Source organism: Paramormyrops kingsleyae, chromosome 10 (genome assembly GCF_048594095.1).
Source record: "Paramormyrops kingsleyae isolate MSU_618 chromosome 10, PKINGS_0.4, whole genome shotgun sequence".
Lineage (NCBI taxonomy): Eukaryota > Metazoa > Chordata > Actinopteri > Osteoglossiformes > Mormyridae > Paramormyrops > Paramormyrops kingsleyae.
Window position 1 is genome coordinate 14136624 of NC_132806.1, and position 19708 is coordinate 14156331.

General features: G+C 46.2%; 1 protein-coding gene across 2 annotated transcripts in view; it reads left to right on the forward strand.

Moving 5' to 3' along the window:
- htr4 (5-hydroxytryptamine receptor 4) overlaps positions 1-19708 on the forward strand; it is a 62446-nt gene that overhangs the window by 15342 nt on the left and 27396 nt on the right. For both annotated transcript variants that reach the window (XM_023794825.2, XM_023794824.2), the window contains exons 2-5: positions 1197-1278; positions 11134-11283; positions 11970-12170; positions 18282-18435. In XM_023794825.2, the coding sequence (XP_023650593.1) occupies positions 1220-1278; positions 11134-11283; positions 11970-12170; positions 18282-18435 (564 nt within the window). In that variant the 5' untranslated portion in view covers positions 1197-1219. The remainder of the gene's footprint in view (positions 1-1196; positions 1279-11133; positions 11284-11969; positions 12171-18281; positions 18436-19708) is intronic.

Genomic DNA, 19708 nt, shown 5'->3' on the forward strand with positions numbered 1-19708 from the left:
GGACATGTGACTCTAGGCAGCTTATTCCCCGGACATTCATTCTGTCTATGCCTGCTGGCATTTTCCATAACCTCCCCGTTGCTGCAGTCAACCTCTCATTGGTGCTTGAGTTCTCGCAGGATCCATTAGATGCCTGCGTCTATAAGCTTCACATGCTCTATGGGAAAGCGAAGCCTGTTGTATTTTGGTGTGTGATCCCTGAGGATGGCCGCAGGCTATGCTGAGTAACCCCCACTGGTTTCCTTCACTGTGAGATATGGCGGTGTGCCATCTGATCATTGCTGTTTCTGCCTGTGGAGCTCGTAGAGGAGATCCCTCATCTGTGGGTGATTCTCTCCGTGTAAATCAAATTTCACGCACTCATAAACACACTCACACCCACGCTCAGGCTTACGCATACGCAGACATACACGGAGGCTTTTTCTTGCTGTCCCGTTGACAGGATGGCATGAGAAATTCCTTAAGTCTCCCCTCTTCCACACACTGCCGTCTTCCTACTTGGCAGTACCCCCCCCACCCCGGGCAGAATTCCCCCTGGCTGCTGCACACCTTCGATGTAGATCCTTTCTGCCTGCTACACCCCCGGGGCATATCCTCCCTTCTTGCTGCATCCCCCAGGGCAGATCATCCCTAGCTGCTGTACCCCCTTGGGGCAGATCCTACTGTACCTGCCTGCTGTACCCTCTTGGGGCAGATCCTACTGTACCTGCCTGCTGTACCCTCTTGGGGCAGATCCTACTGTACCTGCCTGCTGTACCCCCTTGGGGCAGATCCTACTGTACCTGCCTGCTGTACCCTCTTGGGGCAGATCCTCCATATCTGCTATGCCTTCTCTCCTCAGGGCAGATCCTCCCTGTTTGCTGTACCTCCTTGGGGCAGGTCCTTCCTGTCTGTTGCACCCCCTCAGGGAAGATCCTCTCTGCCTGCTACAACCCCCCAGGACAAATCATTCCTGCCTGCTGTACCCCCTCGGGGTAGATTCCCCCTGTCTACTGCACCCCCTTGGAGCAGATTCTCCCTGTCTACTGCACCCCCCAGGGCAGATCTTCCCTAGCTTCTGTACCCCCTTGGGGCAGAATACTCCCAGTCTACTGCACCCCCCTCGAGGCAGGTCCTCCCTGTCTGCTGTATTCCCTCAGGATGGATCCTCCCTGTCTGCTGTACCTATTGTAACTCCTCATCCTCTTTGCTTTCAGGGACCCAGCGTGTCCATGGGCACATGAGTGTAGGACAGCCAGACCTGCTGCCTGTGATGGACCAAGCTGAAATCAATGAGAGGTAAGCAAGCCAACCTCATCGCAGCAGGGCTTTAAGTTCAAGTGAACAGTTTCTCTTGTACATTTGGCCCAGATTAGTGGAATGACAGCATGTCCACTCCCCCATGCCCCCTTGTGTATGGCATGTCGTTTATGTGCCAGTACAGCTGATGTAGGGAGCTCTTTGCTCAAATCTTCCCACTGCAGTGTTGGACACTGTGCTGTGTTACCCAGTCGGCTGCCTTGGATTGGAGCCATATGTGTAACAATTTGTTTGAAATTTCTCTTCCTCATTGTTGACAATTAACAAGCTGTCATGGATTAGTCACTGAACCTTCCGTGTCAGCTTTCTGTAATCCTCGGTATCCTGACATCCTGTACCCAGCCTTCTGTGATCCTCTGTATCCCTACTTCCTGTACCCAGCCTTCTGTAATCCTCTGTATCCCTACTTCCTGTACCCAGCCTTCTGTGATCCTCTGTATCCCTACTTCCTGTACCCAACCTTCTGTGATCCTCTGTATCCCTACTTCCTGTACACTGCCGTCTGTGATCCTCAGTATCCCTACTGCCATTTGTGATCCTCGGTATCCTGAAATCCTGTACCCAGCCTTCTGTGATTCTCTGTATCCCTACTTCTTGTACACAGACATCTGTGATCCTCTGTTTCATTACTTCCTGTACCCAGCTGTCTGTGTCTGTGACCTTTGGTCTCCTTACTTCTTGTACACAGAACAGAATATTGTAGCCTTTGTGGCCACTTTGCAGTCAGTGATCCTGAGCTTTTTTTGATAAGGGAACTGAAGTTTTAATTGATACAAGTCAGATTTGATGGGATGAGATGCTGAATGTTGCCTTGAGCTTTCCCCAGGATCTCTGCCGATACCAGAGCTAACGGCCTTGTCCCAGAAACCTGGGTAACTGAATTCAGAAATGTCATCAGAACCTCTCTCTTTCCCCACAAATCTTTTGAATGGAGACATTTCTTCCTTTTAGTATGGAAGGGTTTTTTTAAAGGAACAATGTTTCAGGATAAAGACTTTAAACAAAGTTTAATCACAGTGTGTGATTCTGCAGGATTGCTTGGGCCGGCCTCTCGCTCTGATATTGCTCTCCCGCGCTACAGCTGTCAGATAAAGAGTTCATGTTTCACACCGGCTTCCTGTAAAACCCCACCTACCTCACCCTCCAGTCCTCTCCACTCATTTTCACATTAGCTGCCAAACAGGTTGAGTTGTACCGAAGCTGCTGAGTTTCCCAGACAGTGCCGAGTGCATTGATCGCCTCCTTTCTTCCACTCACTCCCTGCACCGTCTTCGCCCGCAAGTCACAGAGTTCCGTTCCAGTTTAATCTGGTTAATAGCCTTTGTTTACCACTCACTCTCGTCCCCTTAGTCCTGACGCTAATTATCTTGATATCAAAAATATGGCAAGTCGGCAGTAAAGATGAAAATGGCTCCCAAGACCCAGAATCAGACAGCATGCAGCTTTAAGGCTCTCGCTGTTTGATTGGTGTTAAGGGACATAAGTGTTCCCCTCCTCCGTTCGACCCAGATGGTCTTCAGCTGAGATCTTGTTCTGGGAGATGCCGCACACATATGAAAACCGTTGCCCCTCACAGGCAGGAAGTGTGGAAGGTCAAGCTAACTGGTCTGCCCTGACATCACGTAACTCAAAGTAAAGGCATTTAATCATTACTTAAGCAGTGTTTCCTAGGTGACAAAATTCACTACCATCCCTCTCTTGTATTATTCATTTGAAAAACATTCTAGGTGAATTTCGGGGCCTGCTGCCTGTCTAATTAAAAAGGTAACACTCATACCCAGTGTGACAGTGCCAGGGGATGAGTGCCCATATGCTATCAATTGTCCAGTATGTGCTGTTGGACCACAATCCCAGAACCCAAGGCTTTTACATTAGTGTCAGAGCCATCTGAGAGTCTGACTGGTGAAGAGGGAGGAACTTAGTCTAATGCTCTGTTCCATTTGAACCCGTAACTCAGAAATTCCGTGCAAAATACCACATAATGTGTTGTTATCAACTGGTATTGGTAATAATGGCTAACAATGATCCTAACTAGAACTGGGGCCTGTTTCATAAAGCAGGATTTCTTGCTTAACTGAATAACTTCTCGGAATTAAGGTAGTCTGAGCTAAATGTAAATGAACAAATATAAAGGCCATTTAAACTTGGATAAATTAAATCCAACAAGTTGTCCGGCTAAGCAAGAAATCTTGCTTTTTGAATGGGTCCCTGGTATTACTAAATGACTTACCAGCTTACTATACTAGAACGCGGTTAACTCTTACAGCGCTACAGCTATCAGATAAAGAGTTCATGTTCATAACTGTTATTACCTGCTCCGATTTCTAACCTTTGAGGTGCATGGAACGCAGCATTAGTGTCAGTCACTCTTAGCCTGATTCTAATTGGCTGAGAGGGAGGGCTGGCTCTGACTGGCTGAGAGGGAGGGACTGACTCTTAATGTCAGTCGCACATAGGCTGATTCTGGCTGAGAGGGCTGGACAGAGATTTAGTGTCAGTCACTTTTGGCTGACTGATTGGCTGAGAGGGATGGACAGACTCTGGTTGACTGAGAGAGGGAGGGACTGACTCTGTCTAGTTGAGAGTGATTATGCCGCAAAACTGAGTTCAGCATGTCTGGGGACCTCACTCTCTAACACACTCTGGGAGAGGTATAGGCTTGTTCCCCCATCAGCTGTTGGATTTGTCCCATGAGAGCTGCTGGATTCCTGGGGGTATGGGATTCCTGGCACTTTGTATCCAGGGATTTTTCCCCATCATCCCCTGTGCTACAGTCATCAGTCATGCGCTCTCCACTGTAATTTCCAGCTACCTTGCTACCCCCCCCCCCCCCAGCCTCTTCCCAGCGTACTGAGGGCAGCTTCCTGTCACCTGACCCGTCACGGCTAATGGTGTGTAAGAGTGACCATGGAGCCCACGCGGTCCAGGCACCTCCAGCAGCGTCTGCTTTGTGTGTGAAAGGTCAAAGTTCACTGTATCTTCCAAGCTCTGGCAAGACCTGGCTCTTAAACAGCAGGTCATCATTTTGATAAGGTTAACGTTACAGTGTCTTCAAACAAGATTGTTGCTTGGCAACCACTTTTATTTCTTTCAACAGAGCAAGTATTATTACCCTGTATCGTAACGCTAACTTGAACTGTAGAAGAGTTTAAATTGTCCCTGCTGGCGGCACGCAGTCTGTGACGATAAGGGTGAGTGTCGCGTGTTATTCCGACATGTGACTGGCAGCTGTCACAAGTGTCACATGGACACGCCCCGCAATCACCTGGTGATTCACCAGGAGACGTCGGCAAGGCCAGCGGGAAGAAGGGCTCTCAGGTATCCTGATTAAGCTGTCCTGCCCTGACAGTAGGTAGCGTCGGTCAGTGTTTGGACACCGTGTGCTGCCTTAACAAACTGTGGATCATGTGATCTGCTATGTGAGTTGCTGCAGTCCTCATGCTCCTCTTAGTTCTACCATAACTTCTATTTTGCTTCAGATCTGCTGGAAGCACAGAGGCCATTTTTAAAAATGCATGGGGAATCTGGTGGAGTCACGTCAACACAGGGGAGCGAGTGTATTAATGGAAGGATTATTGGAAGGATTCTTAATTTCAAAGTTTGATGGAGAGCAGTTCTGTTATTTATAATGCCGCATTCAGAGGTCACGTGATGCTCTACTGTGAGTCATACCAGCCTGTGGGACCTCCTGCAGGGAAGGAATCATTTCCATGACGACCATTTGGCTCCTGCATGTATCTGTGGCAGCACCCGATACACCTCTGAACTCTGATGTGTTTAGGCTCTCAGATCCTTTTTCCTTTCAAGCCATGAATGAAAGTTTGCCTTTCTGGGATTGTGACCCATGACCTTTGACATTATTGCTGGCGTGTGACCTTTTCAGTTCTTTGGAGTAGAAGAAAGTTTACCTGCTTCTGGCAGTGAGGCCCTGGTATTATACCCTATTAGGCAGGGACACCCTGGACGGGATGCCAGTCCATTACAGGTAACATGGCGGGAAGACCCTGAACGGGATTCCAATCTGTCAAAGGGCACTAGACTGGGGACACCCTGGACAGGATGCCAGTCCATCACAGAGCATTAGGTGTGGGACACTGTGGGATGAAACTGGAGGATATCCACAGAAACACAGAGAATATGCACACTCCACACAGAGAGTGGGTGGGAAGGCTGCACCTCTCAGTGTTACTCCCTAGGGGAGATATACAAGTAAAGTCATCTTATTTTTTGGTGTAAAACCAAACTGAATGCGTGACTGGGCTTTATGATCCCTCCAGTGGTGAGCCAGCAGTGACAGGCAGGCCCTCTATCTGAAGGAACTTCTAACGCTATGGCAGTATTCATAAAAGATTCATTGGCCAGTAAAAGGTGAGCATCATCTAAGGACTCTGACCCCACTTCCCCACCATGGACCTGCCCCGAGAGCCTCAGCCGCTGGGCTGAGCCGGCTGTCAGTTCCACTCTCCCTCACGTATACGCGGTCTTCGTCTCCGCAACTCACAGTCTCACTGAGGCTTCTTCCCTGCTGGGAGAAACCCCAGCTGGACAGGCATCAGCCGGGGACTTGTGAGCATCCCTACACTCACTTGAGGTCTTTCATCATGAGGATCACCAGAGTAGGTGTGCAACTTCACCCCCAGTACCTCCACACTATAAATGGAGGTACGACGCACTATATTTAGTCATCCTCCAATTCCATTAATTCAGGGTCCTCCGCCATCCCCATGCCTCCAAAGTTAGTCTATTGCCAAGATCTGATTCGTCTGGGTCCTTCCCACTTATGCATGCCTCCCAAATGGCACCACATCTGACCCCCAACCCGAAATAGCTATTTCAGGCTGAACCCAGCTGGACTGAATGACTGTCCCAGCCGAGCAGTCACTAATGGGTCCCAAACTGTAGTCCAAGTGCTTGTGGGAGTTTTACTTACACAAAAATGTTCTGAGGGCAGAACGAAAAATGATTGGTTCAGAGAGATGACCAATCAGATTGTAGAGGAGGTGAGTCCAAGCAACTAGAGCAGGCTGGGACAAAGACCACGACCACCTCCTCTAGTTGTTTGGACCCACCTTCTCTACAATCTGTGGTCATCTCTCTGAACCAGTCATTTTTTGTTCAAAACATTTTTGTGTAAGTAAATCTCCAATGAGCTAGACCGAGTTGGATATTCTGGCATTTATCTTATCTTTCTTGGGAGTCATTGCTGCCTGGTGGTTTGTCTGGCTTCTCCGCACAGACCCAGTAACCAAGCTGCCAATGATGGAGTTCTCTGGATCACTGAAGCAGACAAAGCCCTTCACCGTGATAAGCTCATGATCCTTGAGGGGAATTTGGGTCCTATATTGACTTATTTTACTGCCTCATGCCTCTGTGACTGAATTATACTTGGCAGAGTCACTAATGAACATATGCCTAAGACACACTTCTCCTTAAGTTCATAATAATGGTCTGAGCAGTTCAGAACAAAACCATGGTTTGGGAATGGGCTTGGTGCAGATTCTCGAGGTAGGAGTTCTATGGCTCATTTCTTCCGTTTCGTCTGACCAGGGACTTTAGACCGGGTCTACAACCCCCTGGGGGATCGAAGAGAAGGAGCCCGGGGCCCACAGTCTCGGAAATTGATTGCATTAGTGGTAGAGGGTCTCTGTGGTTTTCATTGGGGGGTTAAGAAAGGTTGAAAAGCCCTGGGCTGGATGACTAAATCAAAGATGAGACTTAATGGTGGAACTTTCATTTCTCATATTTTTCTCTTGAGAAATGATCTTTGTCGGCATAACAGAAGGCTAAGATGGATCTAAGAAAGGAATCCCTGAAGGTTCTTTGAGAAGGCTCCTTCTCCTGACCTTCACTGATCATACATGTGTCCCACACTGACCATAACATCTAAAAATATTCATATTTATAGGGTGTTTATTTCTCGGAAAACCAGCTGAATAGAAATGGTTCAGACTACAGAAATGCTTAGTTGAGTTGGAAAATTGATATTTGGTCTTTCTGAGATAACAAAATAGCCTTGAGCTATTTTGTTTTCTTATGGGCACCTGGGACTGTTTGCCAGAAGCAGACAGCCTTTCCTAAGGCTTACCACCACAAATTGGGCCACCAGTGCATATCCTGCTGCTCACTACACCCAACATAGAGAGGACAGGGAGCAAACAGGCTGACGTACATGCCAGCAACAGAAAGGTGCCATGGCTCTGGTTTGGAGCCAGGGGGCAGCGGTGGGGTGTTTTCTGTGCGAAAAAGTACACATTAAATAATTATGGATCAATATGAGTTACTGAGACAAGCTGTCAGAATCAGTCCACGATGAGGTCAGAGTACAGCGGATGACAGCGTAGATTCCCATGGAGAGCAATTTATGCTTCTGAAAGTCCTCCATCCTGTTAGTGCATCCTGACAGTCCCCCTAACAGAGCTCTCAAGCCATCTGCCAATAGCAGAAACCTCTTTTCTGTTTGGAACTTGACACATTCTGCCATCACATTCAGAAAACAAAAATCCAATAATTATATGTATTGCTGTGGGAGTTTGGTCATAAAGATTCAGCTGTGATGGTCTTCCCTAAGCCAGTCTGAGTCATCTTTAAATCCAGATATAATAGAAGATGTCAGCGAGATAGGCCAGGAATATCGATACTGCCGGCCTAGTTCTCCAATGGCAATTTTCTGCCTCGACAGATATCCCATTCAAACAGCAGTCAGTTGACCAAAACACAAATGTTAATGGCTAGTTGGTAAGAAACAGCCAGTGGGATTCTAGACAGCAAAACACAGGGACAGAATGGTAGGCGAGACGGCCAAGGAGGTTAAACTAGAGCCCAGGCCCCCTTCTAACTGAAACATTCATAAAGACTAAAGCAGTAATGCAATGCATATTATATTTGTTTGTGATGTGCTACTTTTATATCTCTCATTTTGATTCATACCATCTCATTATGGTGGGAATCATAACACAAATAATATTTGGCAGAATACTTAAAATTTTTTAAAATGTACTAGTTTGTAATGTTTTGTAATCAAACTGTTGTGGAGGCGTGTATTTAACGAAAAAAGCATGTTTGTGTAATTTGCACACTACTGCAGTGCATGATGGGTATGATATTTGGTGGCTACTTAAATTTCATCATTTGCAACTGGCATAGGCCGGCCCTAGGGGGAGACCATGGTTCATTTTTGCCCCAGGGCCCAGTGTACAGTTGTTTTGCCATTGGCTGGATGGCAGATTTCACGGCGAAGCAGATGCATCTTGTCTGGTTTGTGTTTCTGTTCAGTCTTGGATGTGCAAAGCTTGCTGGGGCAATGGTGACCGGTATGACGAAGAAGATCCAGCTGCTTCCCTTTGGTGGCATGACAAATGGATACAGTCAAATTTCAGTGTTCATCCTAAATATAGCAAAAGAAATGTATAAAACATCAAACTCCGACTTAAGGCTTTCATGGAAGACTTCGCAATTAACTGGCATTTTCATGCAGATGAGCCAATTTAGTTAGCATTTAATATCATTTTAAATGTAAATTTAGATAATGTTGCCGTTTCACCTACTCCCCCTTCTGCAGCAGAACTGGTACTAATCTGTAGGAAGGTCGAGATCTCGGATCTTGTTGCCACCAGGTCCTTCCCTGAGGAGGCACAGGCCCTGAGCTAGCCAAGTTGTTTTGGGCCACAGCTAACGGCAGCATAAACCAAGTAATGGAAGTCGTTGTGCCTACTGCTGTTTTGTAATACAGATGAATCCATAATGAAGATTAATAACTCACCAATCACTGACAGTCTGCAGTATGACCTTTCTGCAATAGCTAGTGTGAAACGGTAGGGTGGCCATGCAGGTTACGTTTGCCGAAGCTATGTGATCACATGTCCAAGACAGGATTTCGATTAAGTGTATTTCTAGTGTATATTTAGTAGGGGTGTAATGGTACACAAAACTCACAGTTAAATACAAACCTCGGTTTTGGATTCATGGTTCAGTGCAATTTTGACACAGCAGGGAATTTATTTTGATATAATTTATTATTAAAACTGCAAACACAAACACAGTGAGAGACAGTTGCAATCCAAAGGCATTGTCTGAATAACAAATCTGTTAAAACAATTATGAAAAATAAATCAAACATAGAACTATAATATCAAAATACTCTTAGTGAAGTAAATCGATTGTTCTCTATAAGCAAGACCAAATATCTGTAGTGATAAACACCCCAATAGCCTAAAGTTATTTTTCAGCCCAAAATTTCCTGGCAAAAGTGCCTTAAATGCCACAGGGAGGCTAACTTGCAGGGGCTGTTTCTGCTTTGCTCTGGTCATACACATACACTCAGATCATGTTGTTTCAAATGAGCATGTTGGATGTGTTAAGCATTCATTAGCCATGGGCTTGCTCCATGGGTAATATGGTGGACAAGGAGGGGTGTGGCTCAGAGGAGATCACATGACTTACCCCCACTTCCTGTCAGGTGGGAAGGTCCGTTAAAAACTGAAAAAAAGCAGGGATTTCATCTAATTGTACTTTTTTAGGCTCTCCAGTGTTTTCAGTCAGAAACAAACCAAAAACTAAGAGTAGTTCCAAAGCATGTTCATGTCAGTCCACTGGACAGGAAATGAGACCTGTCAGACCTGGCACCTGACAGGAAGTCACATTTGTGGTGTGTCTGGATCTGCAAATGCTCTTCTCTGTGCTGACAGATACTAAGTGTTGTTGTGTTTGGAGTTGTTGGGATTAACAGTCATGCGAGTTAAAATGCAGTAGTTTTATGGGAGAACTCCAAAACCACCGAGACTCAATCCTCGTCCCCTTTCCCAGAATCCTCGTGTGAAGGAGGCTTTATGGTCACTGAAGCCCTTCAATAATCAGCTGCTGCTTATAAAGAACGGAATTCACGTACTGTATGAAATTACCACATGTCCCAAAAATTGATTTTTTTTAGGAAACAAACAAAATAAGCATGAGGAAATTAACAGACTAAGATGCCACCAGCACCCACTAGCCTGGGAACGAGAAGCAAACTAAGGATTGCTAATTGCTTACAAGTCTAACATGCTCCCACAGATGTGTGATCATGTGATCATTCTTCTACAGAGACTGCCGTAACCTCTTTCCCCGTGTCTTCTGTGGGCCTTTGTGAGGATGCCATTAATGAATGCATTTCCATGCAAAGACATTTGTTGATGTTGTATAGGATTTTCAGCAAACCGAAGGGAAAACAGGCAGATCCAATATATTTGTATTTATATGCTTGGTTGCAGCAAAGGGAAGTGGGGTTAAGTAAGAGAAAAGAATGAAATTAAGGCTGAGTTGAGTGGCTGAGTTGGTTGGAAGGGTGGACAGGCGGGGGGGTAGGTAATCCCTTTCAGGCTGAATCGCAGCGTAAATTCAGGGCCCCCTGTTTTACCATTTACCTGGCAGGTCATTATCCCTCACTGTGGAGGCTCTGGAATTTCACATACCTTACAATGTGTCAGCATAATGGCGTGCAAAGACAAAGATGTGTGAACATGGCTGTTTCTAGTCGGGAGATTTTACACTTAGCATCTTTAGCATTTTAGGATGATTTACACAAACTGAAATTACAGTGCATGAGTTAAAAGGCAGCAGGTGCAGATGGCTAATGATGGCACGGGTGGGAGGGATTATCTCGCGCTGTCAATCACCGACTGGCTCCACCCTCATTGGGTAAATGTATTGGTTCCAGGGTCTGACTGACACTGTGCAGTAACCCCACCCACCATGGGTCTGAAGGCCTCCTTCCCCCTTCCTAACCCTAATGCCAGGTGATGTAGTAGTGCTTCAAAATTTCACCTCATTAACTAGGTTGTCCCCCCTCCCCCGCCACAGCCTCCCCGTGGACCAGGCCCCCCACGGCCTCCACAGCTACACCCTGGTGGAGCGAGTGGCCCTCATTGCCTTCCTGTCCCTCGTCATGCTCATGAGCGTCCTGGGCAATCTTCTGGTCATGGTGGCCGTCTGCAAGGATCGGCAGCTCAGGTGAGTCACAAAGGCTTCTGGGTAATGACATCTCTGCTCCTTGCAGTGGGAAGTGTAGCTGCAATCTACCTAAAATCACCCCGTCTCAGGATCCACCAGGGAGTGATATTAGTGATGCGACCACAACAGAAAAGGCAGTTAATATCTGCATGATTCTTCCTCCTGGCTGCAGGCATCTTTCATCATGGCATATTATCTGTGAGGAAGCATCCAGGCTCGACCTACTGAATCGAGTAACGAATCTGACACGCTTGTCTCCCACGCACTGACCACACGCCGTTAGAGGGGCATCGTGGGGGATTTGTGCTCCTTCTGTGTGGATGGCTGGGTAATTATCATGGTCATTAGCGCCTCTCCCCCCACAGCGCTCCCGAGGTGCCACAAGCTAGCGCTGGGACCAGCAGGCTTTCGTGTCTCCCAGCAGGGGGCTGAGTGGGTAGCAAGGGGGAGGATACAAGCATTTATGGGACTTCACTTCCGCCGTGGAGTTCCCTCTGATGTTGGAGAGGAGCTGTAACATTAATCACAAGCTGTGTCAGATAATCCCCAGGTCTCTCACTGTACCCAAGTCTTCCTCACCATGGTCCGTTTCCTGTCAATCAGATGGAACACGGTGACCTGACCGGTCACACCTGCTACGGCTGTAGTGACAAGGTCTGAACTTTTTCTCTCTCCATTCCGGGCAGAAAAATCAAAACCAACTACTTCATCGTCTCGCTGGCGTTTGCGGACCTGCTGGTTTCGGTGCTGGTGATGCCGTTCGGCGCCATTGAGCTCATCCACCAGAACTGGATCTACGGAGACACCTTCTGCTTGGTCCGCACCTCGCTGGACGTTCTCCTGACCACAGCTTCCATCCTGCACCTCTGCTGTATCTCCTTGGATAGGTGAGCATTTCCCGTGGTGTCGGCTTGTCTGATGTGGCTGTAATCACCCACAATGTTGTGTGTTTGTATGCCTGATGCTGGTTAAACAGCATTTTCACCGCAGTTGTATCTATCCCGCACATAATAAATAATTACAGTCACATTTCCATGTTAAAAGTGGATCTCTGTAACCTACTTAAGTAATCTCTGCAAGGGGCCTTCAAGTTTTAAACATTCCTCCAAAAGCCTGTGACTGAATCATAATAACGAGATGCAAATATGCATATTAGCGTCTGTAGCCCTACTTGAACTGCTAGAGATGTTTGGGAAGGAAGGGATTTTGGATCAGTTCAGGGGGAGAAGCTTTCAGCAATGGGAGACACCCACCGTGCTGCCGAAAGCCATTGAGGGCCTTTTTATATGTAACCACCTGTGGCTGCTGGGAATTGAAACACACCTGGTCTTTTCTGGCACTCTGATTGGCCAAGCCAGCTGGAAGCTGACCGACACAGCCAGAGGAAGGGCCTTTGTTTCTCGTGTTACTTTTGGCCCCGGCTCCATGTCTTTCCCAAATCAATCCATCATTTGTCACCCATTGCACAATCTCCAGTCCGCACACGGCTTCTTTGCGTCAGTACCTGGAGCGCGGGCGCTTCCTGGAAGAAGAGGAGCTGTGTCCAGCTCTCCCATCATGAATCTTCAGGGAGGCTGGTGGCCCCCTCCCTCTATCCCTCCTTAGAGCACAGTGCAGCTGGACTCCCGGCAGCATACCCTTAAGCACTTAACGCCGCGTTAACCTGTGCCCCCCATCCTGAGGCATGCTGCCCTGAGTGTTGTTTTATGGCTTTCGCTTGGAGATGCTGGAGGTTATGCACATGGGCGTCACTAAAAATTCTCCATAAACTTTACACAAATTGGTGATCGCCCACGTCCCCTTTAAATTTCATATGAAAACGGCGGCAGACTTCGGCTCCGCCCCGTCTTTCAGCACGGTCTTCAACTGAAGCATCACAGACTGCGGCATCACAGAGCGAGGATTAAGCCAAGGTGTGTGTTTTTCGATAAATTGTTATATCTGCATCAGTGCAGTCCTTTTTCATAAATACAGTTTACAAAAATGTCAAAATTTTCGCTGTGTTACATCATCACACCAGCTGTTTCCTCTAGCGAAAATGAAGCCCTTAATACAAACCCTATTAACCTATAGTCTACTTTATAAAACAATGATGCTGTTGCTGTTTTAATTGGAAAACCTAACTGTCTATATAAAACATTACACAGTGCATGGCATTAACTGCCATAGAGTTATGCACATAAATGATTAAAAACAGTGACAGACTAAGTTAACTGCATAGCAGTGTGATTTACAGAGATAGAAAAATCCTGTTATTTTTGTAATAAATATTGTATTGTATTAAATAATGTCCCAGATCGTGAAAAACATTTATTAGCCTTAGAGTAGAGTTTTTTGTCACTTTGATTTAGAAAAAGTTAATTTTTTAATGAATAGAAACAAAAAAAGAATGATAAAAAAGATGTTTTGTTTAATTACATTAAAACAATGTATTAATGAATTAGAATAAATAGCCTAGTAGATATAAAGTTTTAAGGGGTTGAATGTAGAACCTACTGTCTTATTTATGAGGAATCAGGAAGACTCATTTGAGTACTGATTCTGAACAAGCCAAATATGTGTTAAACATCTATGGGGGCTGAGCCCCCCTTAAATGAAAATCCTAGAAATGCCCCTGGTTATGCAGAGACAGCGTTCGGTGCTAAAGACAAGCCCTCTAATCAGTTTAGCCTATCCTCTAGCTATCAGTTCCTCTAGCTATCAGTTCCTCTAGCCATCAGTTCCTCTAACACTGTCCAAAAGCCCACTCTAAGCTTTCGCTCCAAAACAGGCATAGAAGCACGAGTGCCTCGTTTTTTTAACCTTGCTGACATTGTGCAGCAGATGTAGTGGAAATATTCAGTAACCCATCTAGGTCAAATAGCTTTCCTCCTCTTTTATTGGGCAGAGTGCTTGTCTATCAAATCATCTGGTGCGTCCTGATTGGTCACGTCATTTTTGAGGAGGTTATAATGCAAGAGACATTTCTCTGCTATCAAAGGAAGGTGAGATTTGCTGCCGTCAGTTGGCTCCCTGTAGGTCAGCTTTACCTGTTCTATTTGCGGCACCGCGAGTCTATCAGAAGTCGGATCAGAATCCAAGGCCCGCCGAGCCTTGGCCTAATCCAGCGATGAATGAAATGCATAGAACCAAAATCCACAGGGTGAGATAAGCTCCTCGCTCCTATCTGAGACTTAAAGGTCACCTTGAGCATGAAGCCTCCTGTGTTCCAGCATCAAGTAAAGAGCAGCCAGACATCCCAGCTTGAGTTAAAAGGCAGATTAATCTCTAGCCGCCTCTCTGAGCTCTCAGCATCTGGTCGGTGGAGAAGGACCTACACCGGCGCTAGATGCTGGATGGAGGCTGTGTAAATTTCAGTAATGATGCCCGATGGGATGTTACTGAAGATCAGCATAATGATGAGCACATGAATTAGGACGTTAGATAGCATTGTGACTAACCAGAAGGTTCATGTCTCTGGAGCAAAGTTCTCAACATCTACCACCACAGTTAAACTTCTTAAATGGGCAATGATGAACAAATGTGTATTAGTAATCCTGTGACTAGCCTGTTATAATCAGGTGACAGTTCCTCCGTTCAGCAATCATGTGACCGTTCCTCCGTTCGGCAATCATGTGACGACCCTCTTCCCAAACATGAAGTGGCTCCACGTGGTTGATGTTAGGTGGGTTGGGGGAGTCAGAGTCTATCCAGGTGGGTGAGGAAGCTGTGAATCACCATCTGGGACTTTTTGTGTTATTTCCTGAAAGCCAGGAACAGTTGATCACTCATAACCTGGACAAGAGCTTCTTCTAGAGTGATGCGGGCAGATCTTAGCGGGAGGCAGCGCCCTCAGGCAGGAGTCAGAGGGACGCAGATGGGCAGAAGAGCATGCTCTTTAACACGGGGAGTAAAGTTTGCTCACTGTGCCTTTGAGCAGATGAAGGAGAGGAAAGAAAGGAATGCAGGACCGACAGTTCCTTAAGTGCCCCGTCCCTCATCACCATGTCTGTGGATTGGTGATGTGGCAGCTTGTCTGCGTGTATTTGCCCTTGGGGGAATGTGGTAGAATACAAGCTATGTGCAAATACGTCATTGCTGCATCCTTGGGCATTTGACAGCACTCTGCATCAACCCCCTGCCGCGCCCGCCCTCCCCCACATCGCTCCAGGATGGCTACGGCTGTTCATCTCGACCCAGAAAACGGTTGGAACTCACATATGAAAGCTTTTGTTTAGCCAGGCAAATTTTGCTCTCTGGCTGGAAAGAGAAATATAGGACACATCCCTGCTTGATAAGCATAAAACCTGCTCCACATCACATCCATTACCACCCTATGGAGGCATCCTTGGCCTTAGCAAGCAGATCCAGGCTTCGATTAAGCTCTAAATTGCCCCAGGAGCAGAGATAGCCGTGCTGAAATGAATCCCACAGTAACGTGGCCCTTTATGGCTTTTTAAGTGCCTATCCAGCTAACGGCAAACACTGACAAAGCAGTGCTAGCATTAGCATGGCCCGGCTCATTGAGGGAGGCCTCAGTGAGGGGGGGTCCAGTGTCAGTGTTCAGCAATGGGGGGGGGCAATCCCCCATCCATACTGTTAGCTGGAGGAGCCAGAGACAACAGCAAGGACGGGTATCTGAAAGACTAACTCTGTAATTTTTAGGGACTAAAAAATAACCTTGAAATCCCAGGAGACCTCTTATATCTGCATTTGTGAGCAGGAGATAGGAGGTGTGCAGTTCTTCAAAGCACCTCTGGGGGCGCTTTGAGTGCGGTAACCCATTTCTTGACCGGTCAGCTGGACTACCAGGTTGGGGGGATAAAAACAAACCTGCTTATGAATTCAGCATTGTACCAGGCACATCTCTGCTTTTTATTTCCTAGAGAAAGAAATATTACCGACATTGTTGCATGTCTTATAAGCGTCTTGCTCAATCATGGATGTTCACTTGGGATTCTCTTCTTCCATGAACACCCTGCCCACCTCTGATTCTGTTTGACAGTCAGCTCATCCGGCATTAATGATGCCTGTTGCAAAACTTCCTGAAAACTAATTCAGCTGCGGTTTTCAAGTGTGGCTTCCAGCTGTACTTTGTCTTGGGGCAGGACCACTCTCCTGGGGGTCCTGTGTGTGTGTGTGTGTGTGTGTGTGTGTATTTGTGTGCGCGCATGCGTGCGTGTGGGTGGGTATGTGGGACAGCTGTGCAGAGAATCCATCACACAGTGGGGTTAGGCTGGATTTATGAATTACACTCATGCTTAGAAAGTGGGGTGTGAGGATTTCTGCACCTGGGAGTCCTGGGTGACCAGTTAATTTGAACAAGTGTCATCTTTGTTAAAACATTTATGAGACAAATTAAACGAATAATGACTCATTCATTAGTGATTTTGTTTGCTGAACAAACAATCAATAAATAAAGTTTAGTCTTTTTGACTACAATTTCATGATTAATGGTACTGAAAAATATTTATTCTGAAATGGGAGACGGTTCATTTAAAACAAAATAAAACACAGATAATGTAACAGCAAACACTGCCTCCTGTAAATTTTACATTGACTAATCTATTCATCTTCTAACCACTAATCCTGATCAGGGTCACAGGGGCTTTGAGCCCTAAAGGAATAATAATTATCTTGTATTTTTGAAACCCATTAAAATGTCATAAAACCTTATGAAAGGCTTTCATCATCATACTAACTTTACAAACCCTGCTTTCAAATTTCTTTTCTATCATTAAGATTTTCAGGCTTATTTTTTTAAGCTGAAATTCCCCAATACTGCATTGCATGCTTGAGCCCATTAATTACACGCCTGAACATGCCATCAGAATTTTAACACTAGGTTGAGCATCTCCTGCCTGTTGCCATGGTCACATTGTCATGGAAACCTGAGGTCCCCAGCAGTGCTTGAAGATTGGATTTGAAGGATTGTGAGATGCTTGGGATGTGCTGAGCAGCCAGAGCGGCACCTCAGGAGTTTCTGGTCACTCCTGCACCCGATCTCCTCTTTGTTCATTAGAGTAACTCGCAACAGCAGATGATGTCCGTTATTAATGAATGTTAGGGTGAGATCAGGCATTCTGAGACATGCTGGAAAAGACCCTCCCAGCCAAGGGCATAAGAGAGAGTTTGATACTGGGGGGGGGGGGGGGGGACAACTTAATTTAAATGCCAAGCTCGGTTATGAGACACCGATGGGTTGTGAGATGATTTCCATAATATGTTAATAAGATTTTGGAAATTTGAAAAAACTTTCAGTTTTCACAGTAATCGCAGATGATCGATTGTGATAATTCTACCACGGGGAACCCCACCCCCTGATCGACAAAATGTCGCGATGTACCGAGGGGGCCCTACATCCCCCACCCCCCACCCCAGTCAAAACTGAGGTTGAAATTTTGCAATAAAAATATTATTTTGGGGATTGTAGGCTAAACATTTTGGAGCCCGTGGTCTTAAGGAACAGAAAGGTCCTGCAAACAATTCTTTGACTGTTCTGCACAAACTGCCCATTTAAGGAAGAGTAACCCAGGAACGGCGATGCTCACAGTGACTGCAGTTTTTACAGCAGCATCTTGTCACTGATGTCTGTAAAAGTCTGGCTTTGGCAGTCCAGCAGACTGGACAGGAACAGGAAATGTTTCTGATTTCTTGCTGATCTCACACCAACTGATGCAAGTATTACAGCCCATTAGTGTAAGAAGTATGATAAAATAGGATGGGTAGGAATATTTGTTGTCCAGAAGTATCATAAGATTAATAACCACTAGCCCTGACTGACTGACTGAGACAGACAGACAGACAGACAGATGATAGATAGATAGATAGATAGATAGATAGATAGATAGATAGATAGATAGATAGATAGATCCATTTAGACCTTTATATTGTAGTCCTGTCATTTCCTACTGGAAGAATTCCATACATCACCCAGGCCTGAGTCGTAAGCACTGTGCACTCTGCCGTGCACTCTGCCTCACTCTGGGGCACTCTGACATGGCAACGCTCTCTTTCAGATACTATGCCATATGCTGCCAGCCCCTGGTGTACAGGAACAAAATGACCCCCTTGAGAGTTGCACTCATGTTGGGAGGATGCTGGGTCATTCCAAGCTTCATCTCCTTCCTACCCATCATGCAGGGCTGGAACAGTATTGGAATAAACGATTTGGTAAGTATCGGAAAAGAAGCTACTAACATCTATAGGCATCTTGTTTACCATATGTGTTAATGCATGTATCTGACTACTAAACCACTATTTTGCCTGCCTACAGGGTACCATGAAAGTGCTTAGGCAAAGACGTTAAGTGCCATGATAGACTGCAGTATAACACCTTTGATTTTGATCCTTGACAGTAAACAAATGCATTCAAACAACTAACCAAAACAAAGAGCTGCTTAATCCCTGCATAATATCTTCTGTTAGCTAGCCAGGTAAAACACTTAAAACACAATTTACCTAAGGGGAGGTCCTCTCTTTTTTTGACTGGCATAGGCTGCTACGTTTTTGTTTAAAAATACGGACATTTGTCGTCATTTTCACACTACCCCAGCGTTTTCAGCCTCCAAAAACCAAATCTTTTGACAATGATCTCAGGGCCATATACTTCTGAAATTCTGTTTCAGCGTCGCAGCGTGGATGAGCGAAAATTGAGGCTCTTGAGACTCTAAAAGCCCCCTAATTGGTCCCTACTCATCATGTGGCCCTTCCCTGATTTGATCCTGCTAGTTACAGCTGATTGTCTGATTGTATCATGTGGTCCCCCTACATTGAAGTAAACATTATTCCAACATGGCAGATGTGGAAGAGATACTTTCAATGGCATGTTCCCTGTTGCTACGCTGGGTTATCCTGGGTTATCTTGTGCCTGTAGCCTCCAGGATAGGCTCTGGATTCCCCATGACCATGAATTTGAGGTTGACCTCACTGCCCAGAGCCCTACGCTTCACACACCAAAAGCTCCACCCCTTGTCCGCTTCAGCTCATTGTCTGAGCACCTGTGACAAGTTGGTCTTCCATGTATGACATTATGACTTTGCTGAGATCCAGCCCAGCAAAGAATACAAACCCAGCAACGGCTTAAGAAAAGAAGCCAAGTCTGATGTTCCTCTGGAAGATGAATGACCAGGAACATTGGGGGGGGGGTGGGTGCCTTGGGGAGCCGGAGCAAGCAGCTGCCCTTCATGCCCAATCAACTGAGCATGCCTCCCTTTGGAGGTCCTAGCTGCTCCTTCTTAGCAAACTGGAGGCCAGTGGGATTATACTGTGCCCCCCCCCCCTCCTCAATCAAGCATCAGCCCCACGAAAAGTCTCTGCATGGCTCTGCAAATGCCCACTAATTTTACATGCAACCAATGCCTACAAATGGAAGCTGAGGGTCAATCTTCATTTATTTCGCGTCCTACTGACAGGAATGAAGAATGATGTTCTGTCACACTGGCTT